The sequence below is a fragment of the Macaca nemestrina genome, chromosome 4, assembly GCF_043159975.1.
Source record: "Macaca nemestrina isolate mMacNem1 chromosome 4, mMacNem.hap1, whole genome shotgun sequence".
Lineage (NCBI taxonomy): Eukaryota > Metazoa > Chordata > Mammalia > Primates > Cercopithecidae > Macaca > Macaca nemestrina.
The window spans coordinates 163,726,773-163,745,133 of NC_092128.1; the positions used below are offsets into that span (position 1 = coordinate 163,726,773).

Here is an 18,361-nt window from a genome sequence, read left to right on the forward strand (position 1 = left end):
GGGGCGGGGCAGTTGAGTTCTCTAAGGAACCAGAGGGAAAGAGCAGATGAAAGAACCCATTGTCAGCTTTTGCAGGTCGCGGTAACCCCGGGCCAGATTGACATGGGCTCCCCCGGGCCGGGGATTCTGCCTCTTACCGCTCTTGCAGGAGAGGTGACTGACGTTAATCTCACAACCTTTTTCCTACCCTTCTAGGAGAAATAACGATAAGCCCCAATCTTAAGGAGCAGAGAGTTAGTTCTGGGCACTTGCCACGGCTCCCTCACTTCAATTTACACTTTCACACACGCGCGGGTACGTGGGTGTTGGGGGTAGGGCACTGATCTGGGGAAGGTTCCACCCGCCCCCCGCCCCAACTCATCTTTGCACATTTGCAGTCCTCCCTCGGTGCACCCCTGGCGGGGATCTGGCCAGTGCAGCTCCCTGGAACCGAGGGCAGAGCCCGCGGAGTGAGGCCAGGAGAGACTTCAGGCCTCTAAGGACACAGTTGAGGCGGAGGCTGAGTTGAACGCAGCTCCTCCCGCGGCTCGCCTCCTCCCCAGTGTCTCTCCCTTAAGGTGCCGTTCCCAACAGTAATGGGTCGAGATGTAGAGGAAACACTGTACATTATTTTTCCGCCCCCCCTTTAGCGCCTGAGGAGATAGACAGTGTAGACTTTAGGGTACAATTGCTTCCCCTCTGTCGCGGCGGGGTGGAGAGCGTGGGAAGGGGGACAGCCGCGCAAGGTGCCAGCCTGCTCCAGGTTTGAGCGAGAGAGGGAGAGGGAGGTCCACGGAGAGACAAGAATCTCCCTCCTCCCACGCCCAAAAGGAGTAAGAGTCGCGGGGCACACCGCCCGCCTCCAGATCCCCCATTCGCGTTGAGCCGGCGCGCGCTCGGGGCGTCCGTCTGCAGTATCAGTATCAGCATCAGCATCAGCATCTGCATCAGCATCAGCTCAGCTCACTTCAGCTCAGAATCAGCTCAGTTGTCCCGAGGCGGCTGGCAGCTGTGAAGGAGCTCCAGGCGGACCCCATCCTCACGCCCTTCTCGGCTCAGGGCGTCCATGAACGTGCGAATGGCCGGCGGGCGAGTGGCGTCTTCGCGATCGCAGCTGCCCCTCTAGTTGGAGGCACTGGGGACCGAACCTGTGGCTTCCAGCTCGACTGCGGACGAATCCCGGGACCGCCAGCCTCGCGGGAGAGCGGCCGCCGTGCGGCGCGGAGGGATACGCCTCGGCCGCACCTCCCCTCGCCGCGCCCCCGCCCCCGCCGCCCTCCCCGCCCGGCTCTGCTGCTGCCGCCGCGGCGGCCGCTGCTGCTGCTTCTGCCGCCGCTGCCGCCGCTGCTGCCTGGATATAGTGCGGCAAGAGCGGAGCTTGCAGTCACTTTGCGAGGAGGAGCGCGCGGGCTGCGGGCGGCTGGGGCACCGCGGGAGCGGCGGCGGCGGCTCTCGCAGAGGCGGCCGGGGCAGCGAAAGGTTCTCTCTCCAGGGCTGGACTTAATAACTTTGAAACTGTCCACCGGTGTCACGTCCTGAACATGAGCCTCCTCCTCTCCTTCTACCTGCTCGGGTTGCTTGTCAGTAGCGGGCAAGGTAGGAGTGGTGCTTTATTGCATTTACTTTCCCTCCCCCTTCCACCCGGCCAAGAGAGGCAAAGAGGGAGGCGCAGGAAGAATTAAATGAAAGAACTAAAGTTACAGTTATTGTTGTTGTTATTATTTTGGTTCTTTCTCCTAGCTGACTCTAAAATTGTATCTGTTGTGTGGAGACCCTTAAGAGAAGGGAAAATACGGAATTGGAGAGGGCAGTCAGTGAGCAGGATATCCAGGGAAACCACTTCTTCTTCTCTTTTTTTTTTCTCTGGGATTTTGGCTTTCTCTTATTTTCATTATCAAAAATTGGATGAGTGTGTTGGTGTGTGTTAACAGTGAAATATCTGAGGTTGCGGAAAGAAAGGGCACGACGGTGTTTTACAGAAGCAGCAAAAACTATCAGCGTTAAACTCATTTGCAGATTATCTGTTGTGTGCAAGACATTCGATTCTTGGAGACTCTTTTTTTTTTTTTCCACCCCTTTCCCCAAACCCTAATTCCTGACCATGAAGTGAATGATGATGGCTTATTTCTGTTGGAAACTAAGAGAGTGGCCATGGATATTGTGTGTAAGAAAGCAAATGGATAAAACTAGGGATGTGTTGCAGTCATTCATTTTGACCCCCAACCCCTTATTAATACAGAAAGGTGGAATAATTTTATAACATTACATTGTAATTACACCTGTAAGGGATTTCTGGGGTTGTGGGAGAACTGGTGGGAGCTTTTATCTCTTAAAAAAAAAAAAAAAAAAAAATGAATAGCCTGGTAGAATAACCTGAGAGGGAATTTGTGGAAGCTAACACTGTTTGTCTCTAGAGAGATAGATATGAATTTATCCGGCTGTTTAGAGAGTAAATATTCACATGAAATATATTTACAATAAATGGAAGCATTTTCAACTGTCCAGACAAGTTTGGACGTTTAATTAGGGACACGAAATGCTAAAACATGCATTGGTGAAAGTCTTTAAAGGAAAAATAAAATAGCGCTAATTTTGAGATATGTAATGATTGCAAAGAATGTTATGTTGTTAGTGTAGCATGAAATTGGTTTTTTAAAAGAATAAAATTACAAGACAAGTTAAAATATCCCCACGATATTCAGTTCTAAGCATTTTTAGCCTCTTCTGTATTGCTCGTTTGGTCCAGCAGGGGGTGGTAGAACTCCATTTTAAGCCCGGAAGATGGTTGTTTCTGCTCTTCCACGGAGTCCTTCTATCATTCTTCAGCAGGGCTTGACATTTTGGATGTGAAGCCTTCCTTTCTCTGCCCTTCTCCTCCCCACAGCTATAGTGTTAGTGGCTGATGAGACACGATTGGATGCAGATTTAATGTTCAGAAATTAGTATGCAAATGTTGGAGATTCCTATAGTTTGTAAAGTGTCTTGATAAGATTCTGCTCATTTTCCCTTCCTAACATAGAGTATGAAATATTTCAGTCTTAGCAAAATTGCAGATATGTCCATCTGAAACAAATGCTAGTCAAATTCGTTAATTCAGTGGTTCTTAAGCAAAGATCAACATACACATATGTCCTACAGATACGCTGCTTTGATTTTCAGATAGCTGCTGATTGTGTTTGACTGTTCATTTATAGCATAGACAGGTATTTCTGAGCACTAGGAAACAATCCCTGAAAATTGCAGTTAAATACAACTGCAATTAAATAAGTATAGATAGTGTGGGGCAGCATAGGAGAATAATAGGAAGCAAGTTTATGCAGACTTATGATTACATTGTGAGTGGTTTGGAGAAGAAAAATCTCTCAGTTGTGGAGTCTGAATTTATCATTGCAGAGGCTAAGTGTGTTGGAATTTGGAGACATAGGAAATCTAGAAATGTTAGATACATAGGTTTAAATAGTACACAGAGACATACAATTTGGATGTGTACATGTAACATAGATGTGAAATTGTGAGCTAATTTATAAGTTCCAGGATACAAGGTGGTTATGAAGAGGCACTCTGAGACAAGCGTCTCTGAAGGGGAGCCCATATTCGCTGTAATGAAACAGGGTAGAAGGAGACCATCATTGTAAAGATCTCTCTAGTACAATTTCACAATGCGTGGCACTCATAGAGGCACAGATACATTTCAGAGAGACCTAGCTTTTGTGGAAAGGAATATATAGTACCTCTATGCCATGTGTTCTGATGAAGTCAGAGATGCTTGGATGTAGACATCCTCATCCTGGAGTCCAATTCCTCTGTGCTAGTGTTTTGTTCTCTAATTAAGGATGCAGCAGCAAGTATCAGACACACCACTGGGAGCTGTTTAAAAAAAATAGACCTAGTGTAACTCATAATTTTGTTTATTCTCTTGTAGAGAGGGCCATGGAAAAGCCACCAGTCAGAGATCCCTGGTCTTGCCTTAGAAATACTAAAATCCCAGCTTGCTGATTTATGTGTCCAACAATATACTTGCAGGGGATTTTATGAAGCATGATTGGAACTATTGCTTTGGAAAGTGGTGTGCAGTTAGACTGAGGAAAGGCAACAATGATGTATTCCCTTTTTAGGAGTCAAAACGTTTTGAACTGAAGCAGTTGAATAGGAGAAAATGACATTAAATGAGAAACTGACTAACTTAAGTGAATGCCAATACTATAATTAGCTAACGAGGCCTAATAGTTTACTTGTAACTCTCAACACAACCTTATTGTTGTACAGTAGTAAGATGCTTTTTTTTTAATGTAGCAGAAATACTCCTTTAAAAGCCTCTAATTTCCACTGCAAGATTAATGTCTAATGAAGTGAGGTTAGAATGTTATTGTGAAGTCTGAATTTAATTGTCAATGGAAAGAAAATTCTGTAACTTTTGCAATTATTTTTCCTTTGTGTTCAAAACTTGGTCACAACCTTTGTAATCATAAATCTCAAGTGATAACTTCAGTTTCTGATTAACTGCATTTGCTCTTTGGATCTTTGTATATTCAAATTCCCAAACTGTAGTATGTACGGATTGCTTTCGTGAGAGTTTTTACATTTTTAAAACCACTTCCTTCTTTCTTTAAAAATTAAACAAGTATGATTAATAAACATTTTTTCTGGATGTTCACATGTATAAAATAGAAGCCCTGTTATACTAAAACCGAAGGTAAGAATAATGCTATTCATCTCTCTTGCAATCCAGTTCAAATATACCTACTGAGAACATTTCCCTAAGCCAAAATTGTGAGGAAAGGAGGGGTGAATTGCCCAGTTGATTAGTTAAAGCAGACATCTGCTTACAGTTATTCTCTTTGGTGAAGTGCTAGTAAGTCATTGTACATTAAAGCAATGTACCTTCTAAAAATAGAGCACAGGTGTGTGAGTGTCTACTAGTTTGAAGATTACAGGAGAGGTCTCCACAAACTCATCTTCTGTCTAGGCTGTTGCATGGCTCCAGCCTCTCTTGTATGCTTTTTCTATCTGCTCTGCTCTAATTCTTTGCTATCAGCCTCTTTGTGCAAAGTTTCTATTAAATCAACTGGGTCTTCTTTTGCACTTGGGGAAGATGGGCTAATGTAAATTAATATCTTTATTGTCAAAGAGTAACCCAGAGGATTTCCCTCCCTACTTCATATCAAAAGAGGGAAGCAGAGCATTTTCTCACTTTTAATGCAAAATCGGAGCCCGTAGAGCAAGAAGGGAAGTTGGCGGATCCCGAGAGTGTCAGATGAGTCTTTTCAATGACACAGGGAGCTAATTTTCTCCCCGAGGTACTGTCCTACTAGAGAAGCAATTAATGAAACAAAAGAACCTCATTCAGTACCAAAAGTTAGACTTCATAGGATTTTGTAAATAAAATGGCCTTCTTTCAAAAATAGGGCTAGTTTGTAAGGAAACTGCGAAATGAGCTACAGAGATTGAGGCTAGTAACCAAGCTGAACAGTGTGATTTGTTTTTGCCTGTCCTTGTGTGGAAGCAGCGCAAACAGTAACAGGATCGACAATCTGAAGGCTCTGGAACTGGTCCTCCTGCGTTCTCTGCCTTTTAACATTTGGGGAATCATTGTAACTTATCTCTTTTCAGGGCCATCTCTCACTGCAATGAATTTTTGAAAGAATGAAGAAAAGTGCTCAATAACTGATAGAGTGATTCTAAATTGCATTATTTCCCCCCAAAATGAAATTAATCCCCTGAGTGTTGATGTGTGCAAAATTAATTTAATAATTTGAATCTACTTCTCAAGGGACTATCATTGTTTTTCAAATTTTATTGTCCTAAATTTTAAATTTATTGTTCCCTTTATACAATCCCAATTAAACTGAGGATAGGGCTATTTCAAAGATTATAAATTTGTTTTAATTTTCCAAATTACATGATATGAGAACACTTTAAGATGCAACCAGTGCTTATATGCTTTTATTAAATGTAATATTCCTGCACTTTATAGAGCCAAGCTCTCTCTAATTGTTCAACAAATAAAAGTGCTTCTCTCTGGTGCTCTTTTAAATATTTTAATAACTTTTAACAATTTGCAGTTATGATAAGAGTACTAATCCCAAAGAGATATCAACGTATTTCCTAGTTTTCTATGTTCACTTGTGCCACTTACAATTCATCAAACATTACAAGACATTTTACAAAGCTATGAAGTAATGAAACATCTTGATTTTAAATCAAGATGTTTGAATTTAAATCATTAAGAAAGATAATGGGGAATTTCGAGAATATAAGCATGGCAATCAAAACATTATAGTTTGAAGAATTTCAGGTCCACTGATCAAATCTTTCTTGGCACTATTTGATTTATTAAAACTCACAGGGATGAAGAAAATTCATTGGATTTGGAATCAGAAGACCTAGGCTACTAAGAGTCTCTTAACCTTGAAGAAGCAACTTACACTCTTAGAACCACTATTTGCTTATTTGAAAGTTTGATATCATAAAATCTGGCCAGTTGACTTTGGTGCTCGGCCATGAGGAGCAATTGTGACAATAAATATGTATAGGCAGGCACCTTGCCAAAGGTCAACCCTACTATGCTAGGCTTTGTTTATGTTTTTAAATAATGTGTGTACAGATAAATTTGTCTGTGGTTTACAAACATTTATTTAGTTTTAAAAAAAATCATCATAAGCTGCTCTGTGGTTAGAAAACAATATGAAAGGGACAGAGATTTCTTATTGATAAGAGCGACTCATTCATCATTTATTCATTTATCTAACATTTACAGAATACCTGCTGTGTCCCAGACACCTCATTAGACAGCATTACTAGGAATGATTGCATGGGTTGTGTGAAGAACAACTCCAGGGGGCGTCACTCATTGTCCTAGTGATGGAACACATATTTATTTTTACAATTTGCCAGCAGATGGCAGTAAAAGGTTTTGAGGAATGATGCGCTTTTTTTTTTTTTTTGTATCACGAATCCTCTCTATGGACCAACATCAGGCTGGTGTTAAACACCCAGAGGCTTAGGATGGGGCACATAATTAAGACAAATGACTTACTGAAGATCAAACGGAAAAATAAAAGGGATAGTTACTAGAGCTCCAGTCTCCAAACTCTTCACCTAACACCAAACTTGTTCATAGATTTTATTTAAATGAATCTAATATATCTTCAGCTCAAAGTAAAATATATTTAAATTCTGTGCCATTTTGTCAGTGAATCAAATAACAAGCACTTTTTGAGGCCTTAAAATGAGTACATTATCAGCACCTTATAACAGTACAGACCACTTGTGCAAAGTGCTGTCATCTTGTAACTCACGATTATCAATGAGTCAAGGGACTATTAGCTTGGTTTTATGGACGAAGAAATTGAGGTACAGAAGAATTATCCGATTTGCCTATATCACTTATTTTTGTAGTTATCTGGAACTAGGAGTAGATTTTCCAGCTTCTGGTTGCATACCTATTTTTGATGTATTGTTGATTCATTTGTTTAAAAATTCGCGTGTTTGTGGAAAATTCAATGTTGATAATTGCAGAAACAAATAATACAAATGTAAAAACCCAAATAAGCATGAGAGAAATATATAACTTGTTCAACAAAATATTATAAAATGACAAAATATATCATATAATTAAACACCAAGTAGTCGGAGTCCTTAGCAGTTTAGTGCCTAGAATGAGCTAAAATTGATTGTGTTTACTGACAGACTCTCTTGTCATAATCCTCTATTATCTTGTTATTATTATGATTATTGTTTCTTTATATATGAGGGCTGTGAGACATAGGGAGTTTAAATAACTGAGGTTGTACTGCTTGGAAATGAGGGTTTGTATTTGGGACAGTTCAAAACCTAGCCTCTTACCAGGACATTACCTTGCCACTCAGTGAAACAGAAAGGGCTTCAATATAGTGAGAGTAAATGGAGAAAAGTATTAATACAAGGAGAAAAATAATGAGTAAACAAATTGTAAGAAGGGAGGTGCGTGTTGGGAGAGTAGAAGTAATCCAGTTTAATGAATCCAAGGTTTCATGAAGCAATTTGGAAAGGTGAGCCTCTGCACTCAATTATGGAAACAGTAGTGGAAATAGAAGATAGAGTGACCTGGAGACCAAGCTGTGTTTGACTCTGGTGTAGATCTTTGGGAGCCATTGTTTGGGCAGGAGAGTAACATGATTAAATTTTGGTTTGTTTTTATGTCTACTGGCCATGCGTAGGATGAAGAAAAGAAAAAGGAGCAAGTGGACATGGTACATGTGTCTATGGAAGACTTAATAGGATCTTAGTAACAGATACAAATTGAGTAACTGTTAGGAAGGTGCCACATGAAGTTTTAAGTCTATTTAGCAGAAAAAAAGGTTATATCTTAATACAAATAGGAAAAATCAATGAAGAAACACACCCATTTTAAGTAATTTTTAACTTGTTGTTTTTAAAATTATATGTCAAGTTGCTGTATTCATGGCACATCTAGATAAAAATGTCAATAAACTTGAAAATGGAAACTGTTGATCTTCTTATTTGGCCAATTCTTCAGAATAATTTCTTCACTTTTATTCGTCATCTGTCTTTATCTTGTTCTTCCATCCCCATTTATGCTTCAAATGTTGTGTAGTATACTTCTGGAATTTTGGTAAAATCTCAGATGTATGTAGGTAAAATTTGTTTTCATTATATATTCTTCATTTAAATCATTTTCTCTGCTTTATTTATAACTTCTTTTTCTTTTTAGCACTGGCAGACCAAAACAAAATAAAAACCAGGAGAACTCCCCCCTCCCCACCAAAAAAACTCTGAACACTTACATGAAAAAATATTTTTGGTATTGAATATATAAAATTTTAACATTTTTCTATCCGTGCCCAAGGAAGGAAAAAGGAACTAATATTTTTGAGCACCTCCTCTATGCCAGAGAGCTGTGTTGAGCATTTGTACTCATTATCTCATTGAATCCTGATTAGATCATGTTTTATAGATGACATTCCTGAGATTAAGAATGACTGATTTGCCCAGAGATTTTAAGTTCCTTCTTTAGGCTGGCACCCACATTTATAACAAGGAACATTAAATACATTTCAGATAGGATTCGGTCTTTTTTGCTACAGTGCTTGTTTCTTTGATGCATTTTACCTTGTTACACCATTGATAAACAGGGGGACGCGGTGTTATAATGCAGAAATTGTGTTGATCCATGGGCTGGGAGTGGTGGCTCACATCTGTAATCCCAGCACTTTGGGAGGCCAAGGCCAGCAGGTCACTTGAGATCAGAAGTTTGAAACCAGCCTGGGAAACATGGCAAATCCCCGTCTTTACCCAAAATACAAAAATTAGCTAGGCGTGGTGGTGCATGCCTCAGTAGTCCCAGCTACTTGGACGGCTAAGGCTGGAGAATCACTTGAGTCTGGGAGGCAGAGATTGCAGCAAGCAGAGATTGCACCACTGCACTCCAGCCTGGGTGACGGAGTGAGACCCCATCTCAAACAAAACAAAACAAAACAAAACAAAAACCAAAACATTGTGTTGATCCGTACATGATTTTCTCCGCTCATTAATTTTTTAAGTAAGAGCCAGGCTTCCTTACAACTAAGGAGAAAGCCTTAGCAAGCTGTGAAGAAATTAAGAAAATATGAAAAAAATTAACTCAAGGCCCTTCCTTTAGTGCAAGTATTCATTTACTTCGTAGCTTTAAGAACATCTTGATTTTCGCTATAATAGGCATCTGGTGAAGTGAAAGTACGGCTGAAGAAGCTGGGAAGTCATTTTGCCTGGTGAAAAAAATGATGTTTGCTTTTGTTTACTTTGTTGTTTTTATTTTTTAAAGGGTACACTGTGAATCACAGTTTGCATTTTAAAGTGAATGCCCTTCAGGTCTTGCATCCTGATAGAGGGTGCAAAAGCTAGGTGCAAATACCAGCAGAGATTTAACTATGCTAGTATTATAATGAAGACTTCTATGGTTTTTGTTAGTACTTGGTTACAGCTTTCTGCAGGTTTTGAATGTTTTGCCTCCTAATCCTGCCTTTTCCCATAAAGTATGATATTTTTTACTGCACAAGTTTTCAGACCCCAGAGATTTTCAGGGATGCAAATATGGTGCTATATCAGAAATGCATGTCTCTACTTGCAAAATCAGCCAATGTATTATGACTAAAACCTATATTATAATATGAATAGATCCCAATGTAAGAAAATAAGCACACTTGTAGTTTGGTCTCAGTATTAATGAGAGGACTTGGGGACATTTTTTCTATTATTATAACTTGTTCATTCCCAACGAGTTTTTTTGGTACCTCTGTTACCAGAAAGGGGTCCGAATCCAGAACCCGAGAGAGGATTCTTGGATCTTGTGCAAGAAAGAATTCAGGGCAAGTCCATAGAGTAAAGTGAAAGCGAGTTTATTAGGAAAGTAAAGGAATAAAAGAATGGCTACTTCATAGGCAGAGAACCCTGAGGTCTGCTGGTGGCCCATTTATTGTTACTTCTTCATTATATGCCAGACGAATGGTGGATTATTCATGAATTTTCTGGGAAAGGGGTGGGCAATTCCTGAAACTGAAGGTTCCTCTCCTTTTTAGATGATATAAGGTAACTTCCCCATGTTGCCGTGACATCTGTAAACCCTTATGGTGCTGGTGGGAGTGTCTTTTAGCATGCTAATGCTTTATAACTGGCATACTATGAGCTGTGAGAATGACCAGAGGTCACTCTTGTGGCCATGTTGGTTTTGGTAGGCTTTGGCCGGGTTCTCTACTGCAGCCTGTTTTCTCAGCAAGGTCTTTATGACTTGTATGTTGTGCCAACCTCCTATCGCATCCTGTGATTTAGAATGCTTAACCATCTGGGAATTCAGTCTGGTAGTTCTCGGCCTTATTTTACCCAGCCGCTATCCAAGATGGAGTTGCTGTGATTCACATGCCTCTGACACTTCTAATACTAGGCTTTCTGATTATTTTTATATCCATTGTCTCACTTAATTTTTCTCTGATTATTATTCTCTACTAATCACTGCCTGAAGAGAGCAGTTGAGTTTCTATGTTCTAGCTATCATGCATGAGAGAAATGCTAAGAAGAGATTATGTGAAGATTAATATATGTAGTGAGGTATGTCCCAGATGCTTTGAACCGTGACATTTACAGGCTTTTGATTTAAAAAATTATTTACTTAGATAAATCACTTACAGCATTCTGATACCAGCTGAAATTAAGCACATTTTTAATCTTGTTCACTCTTTATCATACTATGTAGGATAGAAAAACTGGCTTCATGCTACTTATTCCGTAGATTATACACTAATCTTTACACCAGCTAAAACTTTTGAATCATCAAAGGGTAAGAATTATACTATGGTAATATTTTTAAATGTATATACTACACATTATGGGACATGTTAATTGACAAAATACTTACAGTCAATTTTAATTTACCTAATAAAGCCCCACAGTTATCCTGAAAAGTAGATAGTATTTCTGATTTAGAATAGGATAATAAACTTCAAAAAGGCGAAATTACTTGCTCAAAGAGAATGCTTTAAAAAATGGTAGGACCAGACCTGATATAAACATTTTACTCTAGATACATCATATTTTCCTGTCATAATGTTTCTGGTTTTACTTAAAGGTTTGTTTTACTCGTATCCATGAAGCAGTTACCAAAAATTCCTTCTTGGTATGAAACATATTTAATATCATTATGTTCTTCATAGTTTACTTTTGGACTGTGTTTCTAAGATGCCATTAATTTTAATTGGAGATCTACCTTTCGTTTGAAATATTTGGGAGTGTGTGACTTAGAACTGTTAATACTTTTGCCTTGTATTCATTGACACAATCCTATTCTCTCAGCCTCATTGCTCGTTACTGCGCACAGTAGTTCTTTCAACAAATATTCATTAATTACTTGTACCAGTCATTGTTAAAGGCTTTGAGGAGCCAATCAAAGATGAGGTAATATACCTGAATTCTGCACTTCAAACTTACAGTACTTTACTGTGACCTTCCATGTGAACTCCATGGGAGCAAGAATGCCTTTCCCTGCTAGCTTCCCATTAAATGCAATGTACTTGAATAGAGAGAATAGAGAGTTTGCTGTAAATTCCCATGTGTATTCCTAGAACATGGTAGAAGCCCAGCAAATATATGCTGAATTCATATTTAAATATTACCAGGCAGGAGCCAAACTGACTGATTTTAAAAAGCATATTTACTTTTGCCTTTGTATAATGATTTGTTTTGTTGAAAATATATGCTGTGTTGGCCTCTGTGTTTATTTCACACATTTTGTTTATGTCACTACCATGCATATAGCAGATCTTCCGTAAATATATCAACATCTATAAAATAATAAAGTCACAGTTATTATCTAATTCAGGAGGAATAACAAGGATGAATCACCTTATCCCTGCTCTTATGTCCTCATTGAAAATTAATTAGGCTTGGAATAGAGAAAACTGAAATCTTTCTGTAAGATTTGTTCATTTGAAGTCTTATCTGAGGCATAGGAGATTGTTATATAGTTGGGGTCTCAGAATTTTTCAGTGTATGTATTGAAATATATAAATAAATGAGGGGGATATAACATGTTGATAAAGGTATAATTAACTAGATTAGATATGGTCAATAGTAAGTGTCTGCTGTGTCGATAGAGCAAGTATTTAAAGTCCTCAAAATCAAGATAATCCCCCATGGTTAATTAAAAGTTGATTATTCATTCTATTCTTATTGGAAACCAATTCTGAACTGTGTGTATAGTAAGAGAAGTCAGAAAATACTTGTTTTATCTTAATTTTTAAGAGATACTTGCATGTTTTCTCTTTTTAAAAAAAATGAAATTTCATTTAACCTCAAAAATCCTTTGCCATCTGATAGCTGTGTGTATGTGTGCGTGTGTGTGTGTGTGCGTGTGTGTGTGCGCGCGCGTGTTTTAATGATTTTTATGGTGTTCTCTAGGTCCAACTTCAGTGATAAAAGCATTTAAGTTTATTGGGCAGAATACATTTTCGGATACCCCAGAAAATCTTTATCACCTGTTTATCTGTGTGCCTACCATTTATCTATTAATGTTACCATTATTATATATGCTGTTTTTCACTTGAAACACAGTTTGCAATTAAAGAATTTACCAGTGCTTCTGATTTATCTATTTTTACTTTCATCTCCCTCCTCAGATTTTACATATAATCACTTTAATTGATAATGTAGTTATTTTATTTCAAAGCCCCCTCGTAAGCGCTATACTAATACATTTTACCTCTGTGTGGGTTGCAAGTGGTCTGCAATTTAAGAACAAAACTTAACCTAGGTTGTTCAATGGCATTATGAGGTCCTCTGTGCTAAAAAAAAAAAAAAAAAAAAAAAAACTTCACCATCACAACCAAAGTGGATATGAAACGTTCAACTTACTGTGCTCGTGTTATTAAAATAACACTTCTTAGTACACAATTCTGAGCTATTATGCAATACCCTAAGTTGTTAATGTATTTTTGCTTTCAATCCCTGTATCATTTTTATTTTAATGAAACATTTTATGAAAAACAGCCTTCTTCCTACACTGTGCATTAATACAGCAATTGTTTGATGAACAGTGACTTCTTTAATCAGGAAATACCTCTTTCTTACTAGGAAAATTGAAGGATTAAACTATTGACTATAGGAGGAAAGAGGACTTTGTTATTAGTCAAGTTTCGCTTGACCTTTCCTGCTCAGCTGCCTCTCACTGCCATGCCTTTTACCTCATTTTAAAGTCTCTAAGTCTCAGGTGATGGACATGGATGTGGATGTGTGATGGGAGAAGATAAATCTTTCTAAGTGTAAAGTGTCATTACTAATTAGAACTCTGAAACACATTCTAACCTCCCAGTAGAAACGCAAGCAGGGAGCTGAGGTTGAATGATAAAGGGAAGTGAATACTCAAAGACTAATCACTGTTTTGTTTCCAGGAGGATAATTCATCAGCTAAAGGAGAATGGGAATGTGGGTGGTTGTGTTAGAAGGGTGAAGAGCTTGGATAAAATCTCATATAGTTTCATGCATACAGGGGGAAAATGATACCCAGAATGTATAGAATGATTATAGGCAACCTTATTTCCTTAATGATCAGTGTGTAGTTTTAAGTATTTGGTGAATTAATTGAATAAAAGAAGGAAACCTGCCATTTACTCTGCAGGGTTTTGTTTTGTTTTGTTTTTCATAGGGATTACATCAGTTTAAAATTCAAAACATATAGGAAATCTGAACTATTATTTTAGAGATGAGGGAACTGATTTTCATAAAAGATATGTAGCATCTAATAAGGGAAGGATCTGAAATTCAAATTCAGGAATATCTGATTCTAAAATGATGCTCATTATACTGACTGAAACATAGTCCCTTGAAGAAATGAGGAATTGCAGAAGGAAAAAGACAAGCACTAGGGCTAGCTCTAGCTTCAGGTTTTTACCATTTTTTTCTGGCCAATTCTCCCCCCACCTCCCACCCAGCTCTACAATACATATATTTACAGTATATGGCATGATTTTTGACACATGTATGTATTGTGAAGTTATTATATCAAGCTAAGTATCTATCACCTTACATAGTTATCATTTTTTGTTGTTGTTAGAATATCTAAGATCTAATCTCTTAGCAATTTTCAGGTATACAGTACATTTTTAACTATAGTCGCCTTGCCATGCAATACATCTTCAGAACTTATTCAACAGAATGAAAAGACTAACTATGGAATGGAGAACATATTTGTAAACTATACCTCTGGTAAGGGGTTAATATCCAAAATATATAAGTAGTTCAAATAACTCAATATCAAGGAAAAAAAAAACCCAATTTAAACAAAGTGGGCCAAACACCTGAGTAGGTATCTTCTAAAAGCTGGCATATGTGTGGTCAACAGATGTATGAAAAAATGCTGAACATTAGTCTTCAAGGAAATGCAAATTAAAAACCATGGTGAGATAGCACCTCACACCTGATAGATTGTCTGTCATAAAAAAGACAAAATCTAATGTTGGTGAGGAGAACAGAGAAGCCTGATGCATTGTTTTGGGAATAGAGATTAGTACAGACATGATGGCAAACAGTATGGAGGTTCCTCAAAAATGAAAAAATGGAGTTGCCATATCATCGAGTCATTACTTTTGAATGACCAAATCCAGGTTAGTGACTGCCAATTGGTAAATGAGTAACTCTTTTAGAGACTTAAAAGGTTAATAAGCATGGAGAACTAGCAGGATTTAGAGATAATAGGGTGGGGTTTAGAGTGGTTGTAAGGTGGGGAAACTTGATTGTTTAGATTAGTGTAATTCATTAAGAACTATGTAACATTAATATTTAAATATGAGCTGTATCTTTCAATGGCTTTCCTTATTGTGAATCACTATAATGATTAATAATTTAGTAAGCCATCAGTTTGTGGATGACTGACTGAATATTATCATAGTGAAATTACATCAGTGTAGGATGCTTTTAGGGGCAAAGAAGAGAAGGACAAATTCAAAATGGCTTAAAAATAAAAATCTGTTATAGCGCAGGAGAGGCCATATAGAGATAGATTTTAATTTCATGTTTCTACGCATGGTTTTGGCTGTTTTTACGTGGCTTTGTGGAAGAAACTTGTCTTCAGCAACTCAAAGCGTCACATACTTCCGTGCTTACCTGAAGTTGGGAAAGAAAGAAATATAGGCGTGGTTTATTTTGTTGTGTTTCCCTTTATTGCATTTCACAGATACTGCATTTTTTTTACAAATTGAATGTCTGTGGCCACCGTGTGTCACACAAACCTATCGGACTCATTTTTCTAATAGCATGTGCTGTCCTTGGGTCTCTGTGTCACATTTAGGTAACTGGCAATATTTCAAACGTTTTATTATTATTGTGTCTTTATGCTGATCTGTTATCATTGATCTTTGATGTTACAATTGTAATTATTTTAGGGTACCACAAAGCATACCCACATAATGACAAACTTAATCAACTTAATTTATAAGTGCTGTGTATACTCTGACTGCTCCACTGACTGGCTGTTTCTTGGTATTTCTCCCTCTCTTCAGACCTTCCCTTCCCTCAGACACAACAATATTGAAATTAGGCCAATTAATTAACCCTACAATGGCCCCTAAATGTTCAAGTCAAAAGATGGGTCACAGGTCTCTCCCTTAAAATCAAAAGTTGGAAATAATTAAGTTTAGTAAGGAAGGCATGTTGAAAGCCAAAAGAGGCCAAAAGCTGGACCTCCTGCACCAGTTCACCAAATTGTGAATGCAAAAAAAAATTATTGAAGGAAATTAAAAATGCCACTCCAGTGAATACATGAGTAAGGAAGCAAAGCGGCCTTATTGCTGATGTGGAGAAAGTTTTACATGGTTTGGATAGAAGAGCAAACCAGCCACAATATCCTCTTAAAGCAAAGCCTAATCCAGAGAAAGGTCCTAATACTCCAGTTCTGTGGAGGCTGAATTGGAGTGGTGAGAGATATGAGGAAGCCACAGAAGAAAAGTTGGAAGTGAGCATACATTGGTTCATGAGGGCCGGGCATGGTGGCTCACACCTGTAATCTCAACACTTTTGGAGGCTGAGGTGGGCGGATCATTTGGGGTCAGGAGTTCGAGACCAGCCTGACCAACAAGGTGAAACCCCATCTCTACTAAAAATGCAAAATTAGCGGGGCATGGTGGCGCATGCCTCTAATCCCAGCCACTTGGGAAGCTGAGGCAGAAGAACTGCTTGAAACCCAGAGGCGGAGGTTGCGGTGAGCTGAGATCACACCGTTGCACTCCAGCCTGGGCAACAAGAGTGAAACTGTGTCTCAAAAAAAAATTTAAAAAGTTCATGAGGTTTAAGGGAAGAAGCCATCTCCATAACATAAAAGTGCAAGGTGAAGCAGTAGATGCTGATGGAGAAGCTACAGCAAGTTATTCAGAAATTTTAGCTAAAATAGTTGATGAAGGCAGGACCACACTTAACAATAGAATTTTAATTTTAATATAGAAGAAATGGCCTTCTGTTGTCAGATGATACCATCTAGGAGTTTCATAACTAGAGAAGAGAAGTCAGTGCCTGGCTTCAAAGTTTCAGAGGACAAGCTGACTTTCTTCTTCGGGAATAATGCAGCTGGTGACTAAGCTGAAGCCAATGCCTGTTTGCTGTTCTTACAGTCCCAGGGTCCTTAAGAATTATGTTACATCATAATCCCAGCACTTTGGGAGGCTGAGGCAGGCAAATCATGAGCTCAAGAGATTGAGACCATCCTGGCCAACATGGTGAAACTCCGTCTCTACTAAAAATACAAAAAGTAGCCGGCCGTGGTGGCACACACCTGTAATTCCAGCTACTCGGGAGGCTGAGACAGGAGAATAGCTTGAACCCACGGAGTTAGAGGTTGCAGTAGGCTGAGATCCCGCCACTGCTTGCCAGCCTGGCAATGGAGTGAGACTGTGTCTCCAAAAAAAAGAAAAAAAAAAAAGAGTTATGCTCAATCTACTCTGTACTCTACAAATGAAACAAAAAGCCTGGATGACAGCACATCTGTTTACAACATGATTTACTGAATATTGTAAGCTCACTGTAGGGACCTACTTCTTAGAAAAGAAAAAAGTTCCCTTCAAAATGTTACTGCTCATTGACAATGCCTCTGCTCAACCAAGAGCTCTCATGGAGATGCAGAAAAAGATTAACATTGTTTTTATGCCTGCTAGCACAACATTCATTCTGTAACTCAGGGATCAAGGAGTAATTTTGACTCTCGCTCTTATTCTTTAAGAAGTACATTTCATAATGCTATAGCTGCCATCGGAAATGATTCCTCTAATGGATCCGGGCAAAGTCAATTGAAAACCTTCTGGGAAGGATTCACCATTCGAGATCCCATTAAGAACATCTGTGATTCATGGGAAGAGGTCATATGGCAACAATAAGAATTTGGAAGAAGTTTATTCCTTGTATTTCTCCATCCTCATGGATGGCTGAGGGCTTCAAGACTTCAGTGGAAGTAGTAACTGCAGATCTGATGGAAAGAGGAAGAGAACTAGTTAGAAGTGGAGCTTGAAGATGGGACTGAAATTCTGCCATCTCATGACAAAACTTGAATGGATGAGAAGTTATTAGCTTCTAATGGGTAAGCAAGGAAAGTGATTTCTTGAGATGGAATCTAATTCTGGTGAAGATGTTGTGAACTTTATTGAAATGTAAACAAATTATTTAGAATACTACATGCACTTGGTTAATAAAACAGTTGGAGAGTTTGAGAAGATTGACTTCAATTTTGAAAAGCATTCTACTGTAGGTCAAATATGATCAAACAATATTGCATGCTACAGAGAAATATGTTAGGAAAGGAAGAGCCGATTGAAAGCACCAGACATCATTGTTGTGTTATATTGAGAAACTGCCACAGCCACTTCAACCTTGAGCA

The 18,361-nt window shown here is 38.7% G+C and overlaps 1 protein-coding gene across 2 annotated transcripts in view; it reads left to right on the forward strand.

Moving 5' to 3' along the window:
* The first annotated feature begins 1,365 nt into the window (after nucleotides 1-1,365).
* LOC105498550 (neural cell adhesion molecule 2) overlaps nucleotides 1,366-18,361 on the forward strand; it is a 569,177-nt gene continuing 552,181 nt past the window's right edge. For both annotated transcript variants that reach the window (XM_011770694.3, XM_011770699.3), the window contains exon 1: nucleotides 1,366-1,575. In XM_011770694.3, coding sequence (XP_011768996.1) covers nucleotides 1,521-1,575 — 55 coding nt within the window. In that variant the 5' untranslated portion in view covers nucleotides 1,366-1,520. The remainder of the gene's footprint in view (nucleotides 1,576-18,361) is intronic.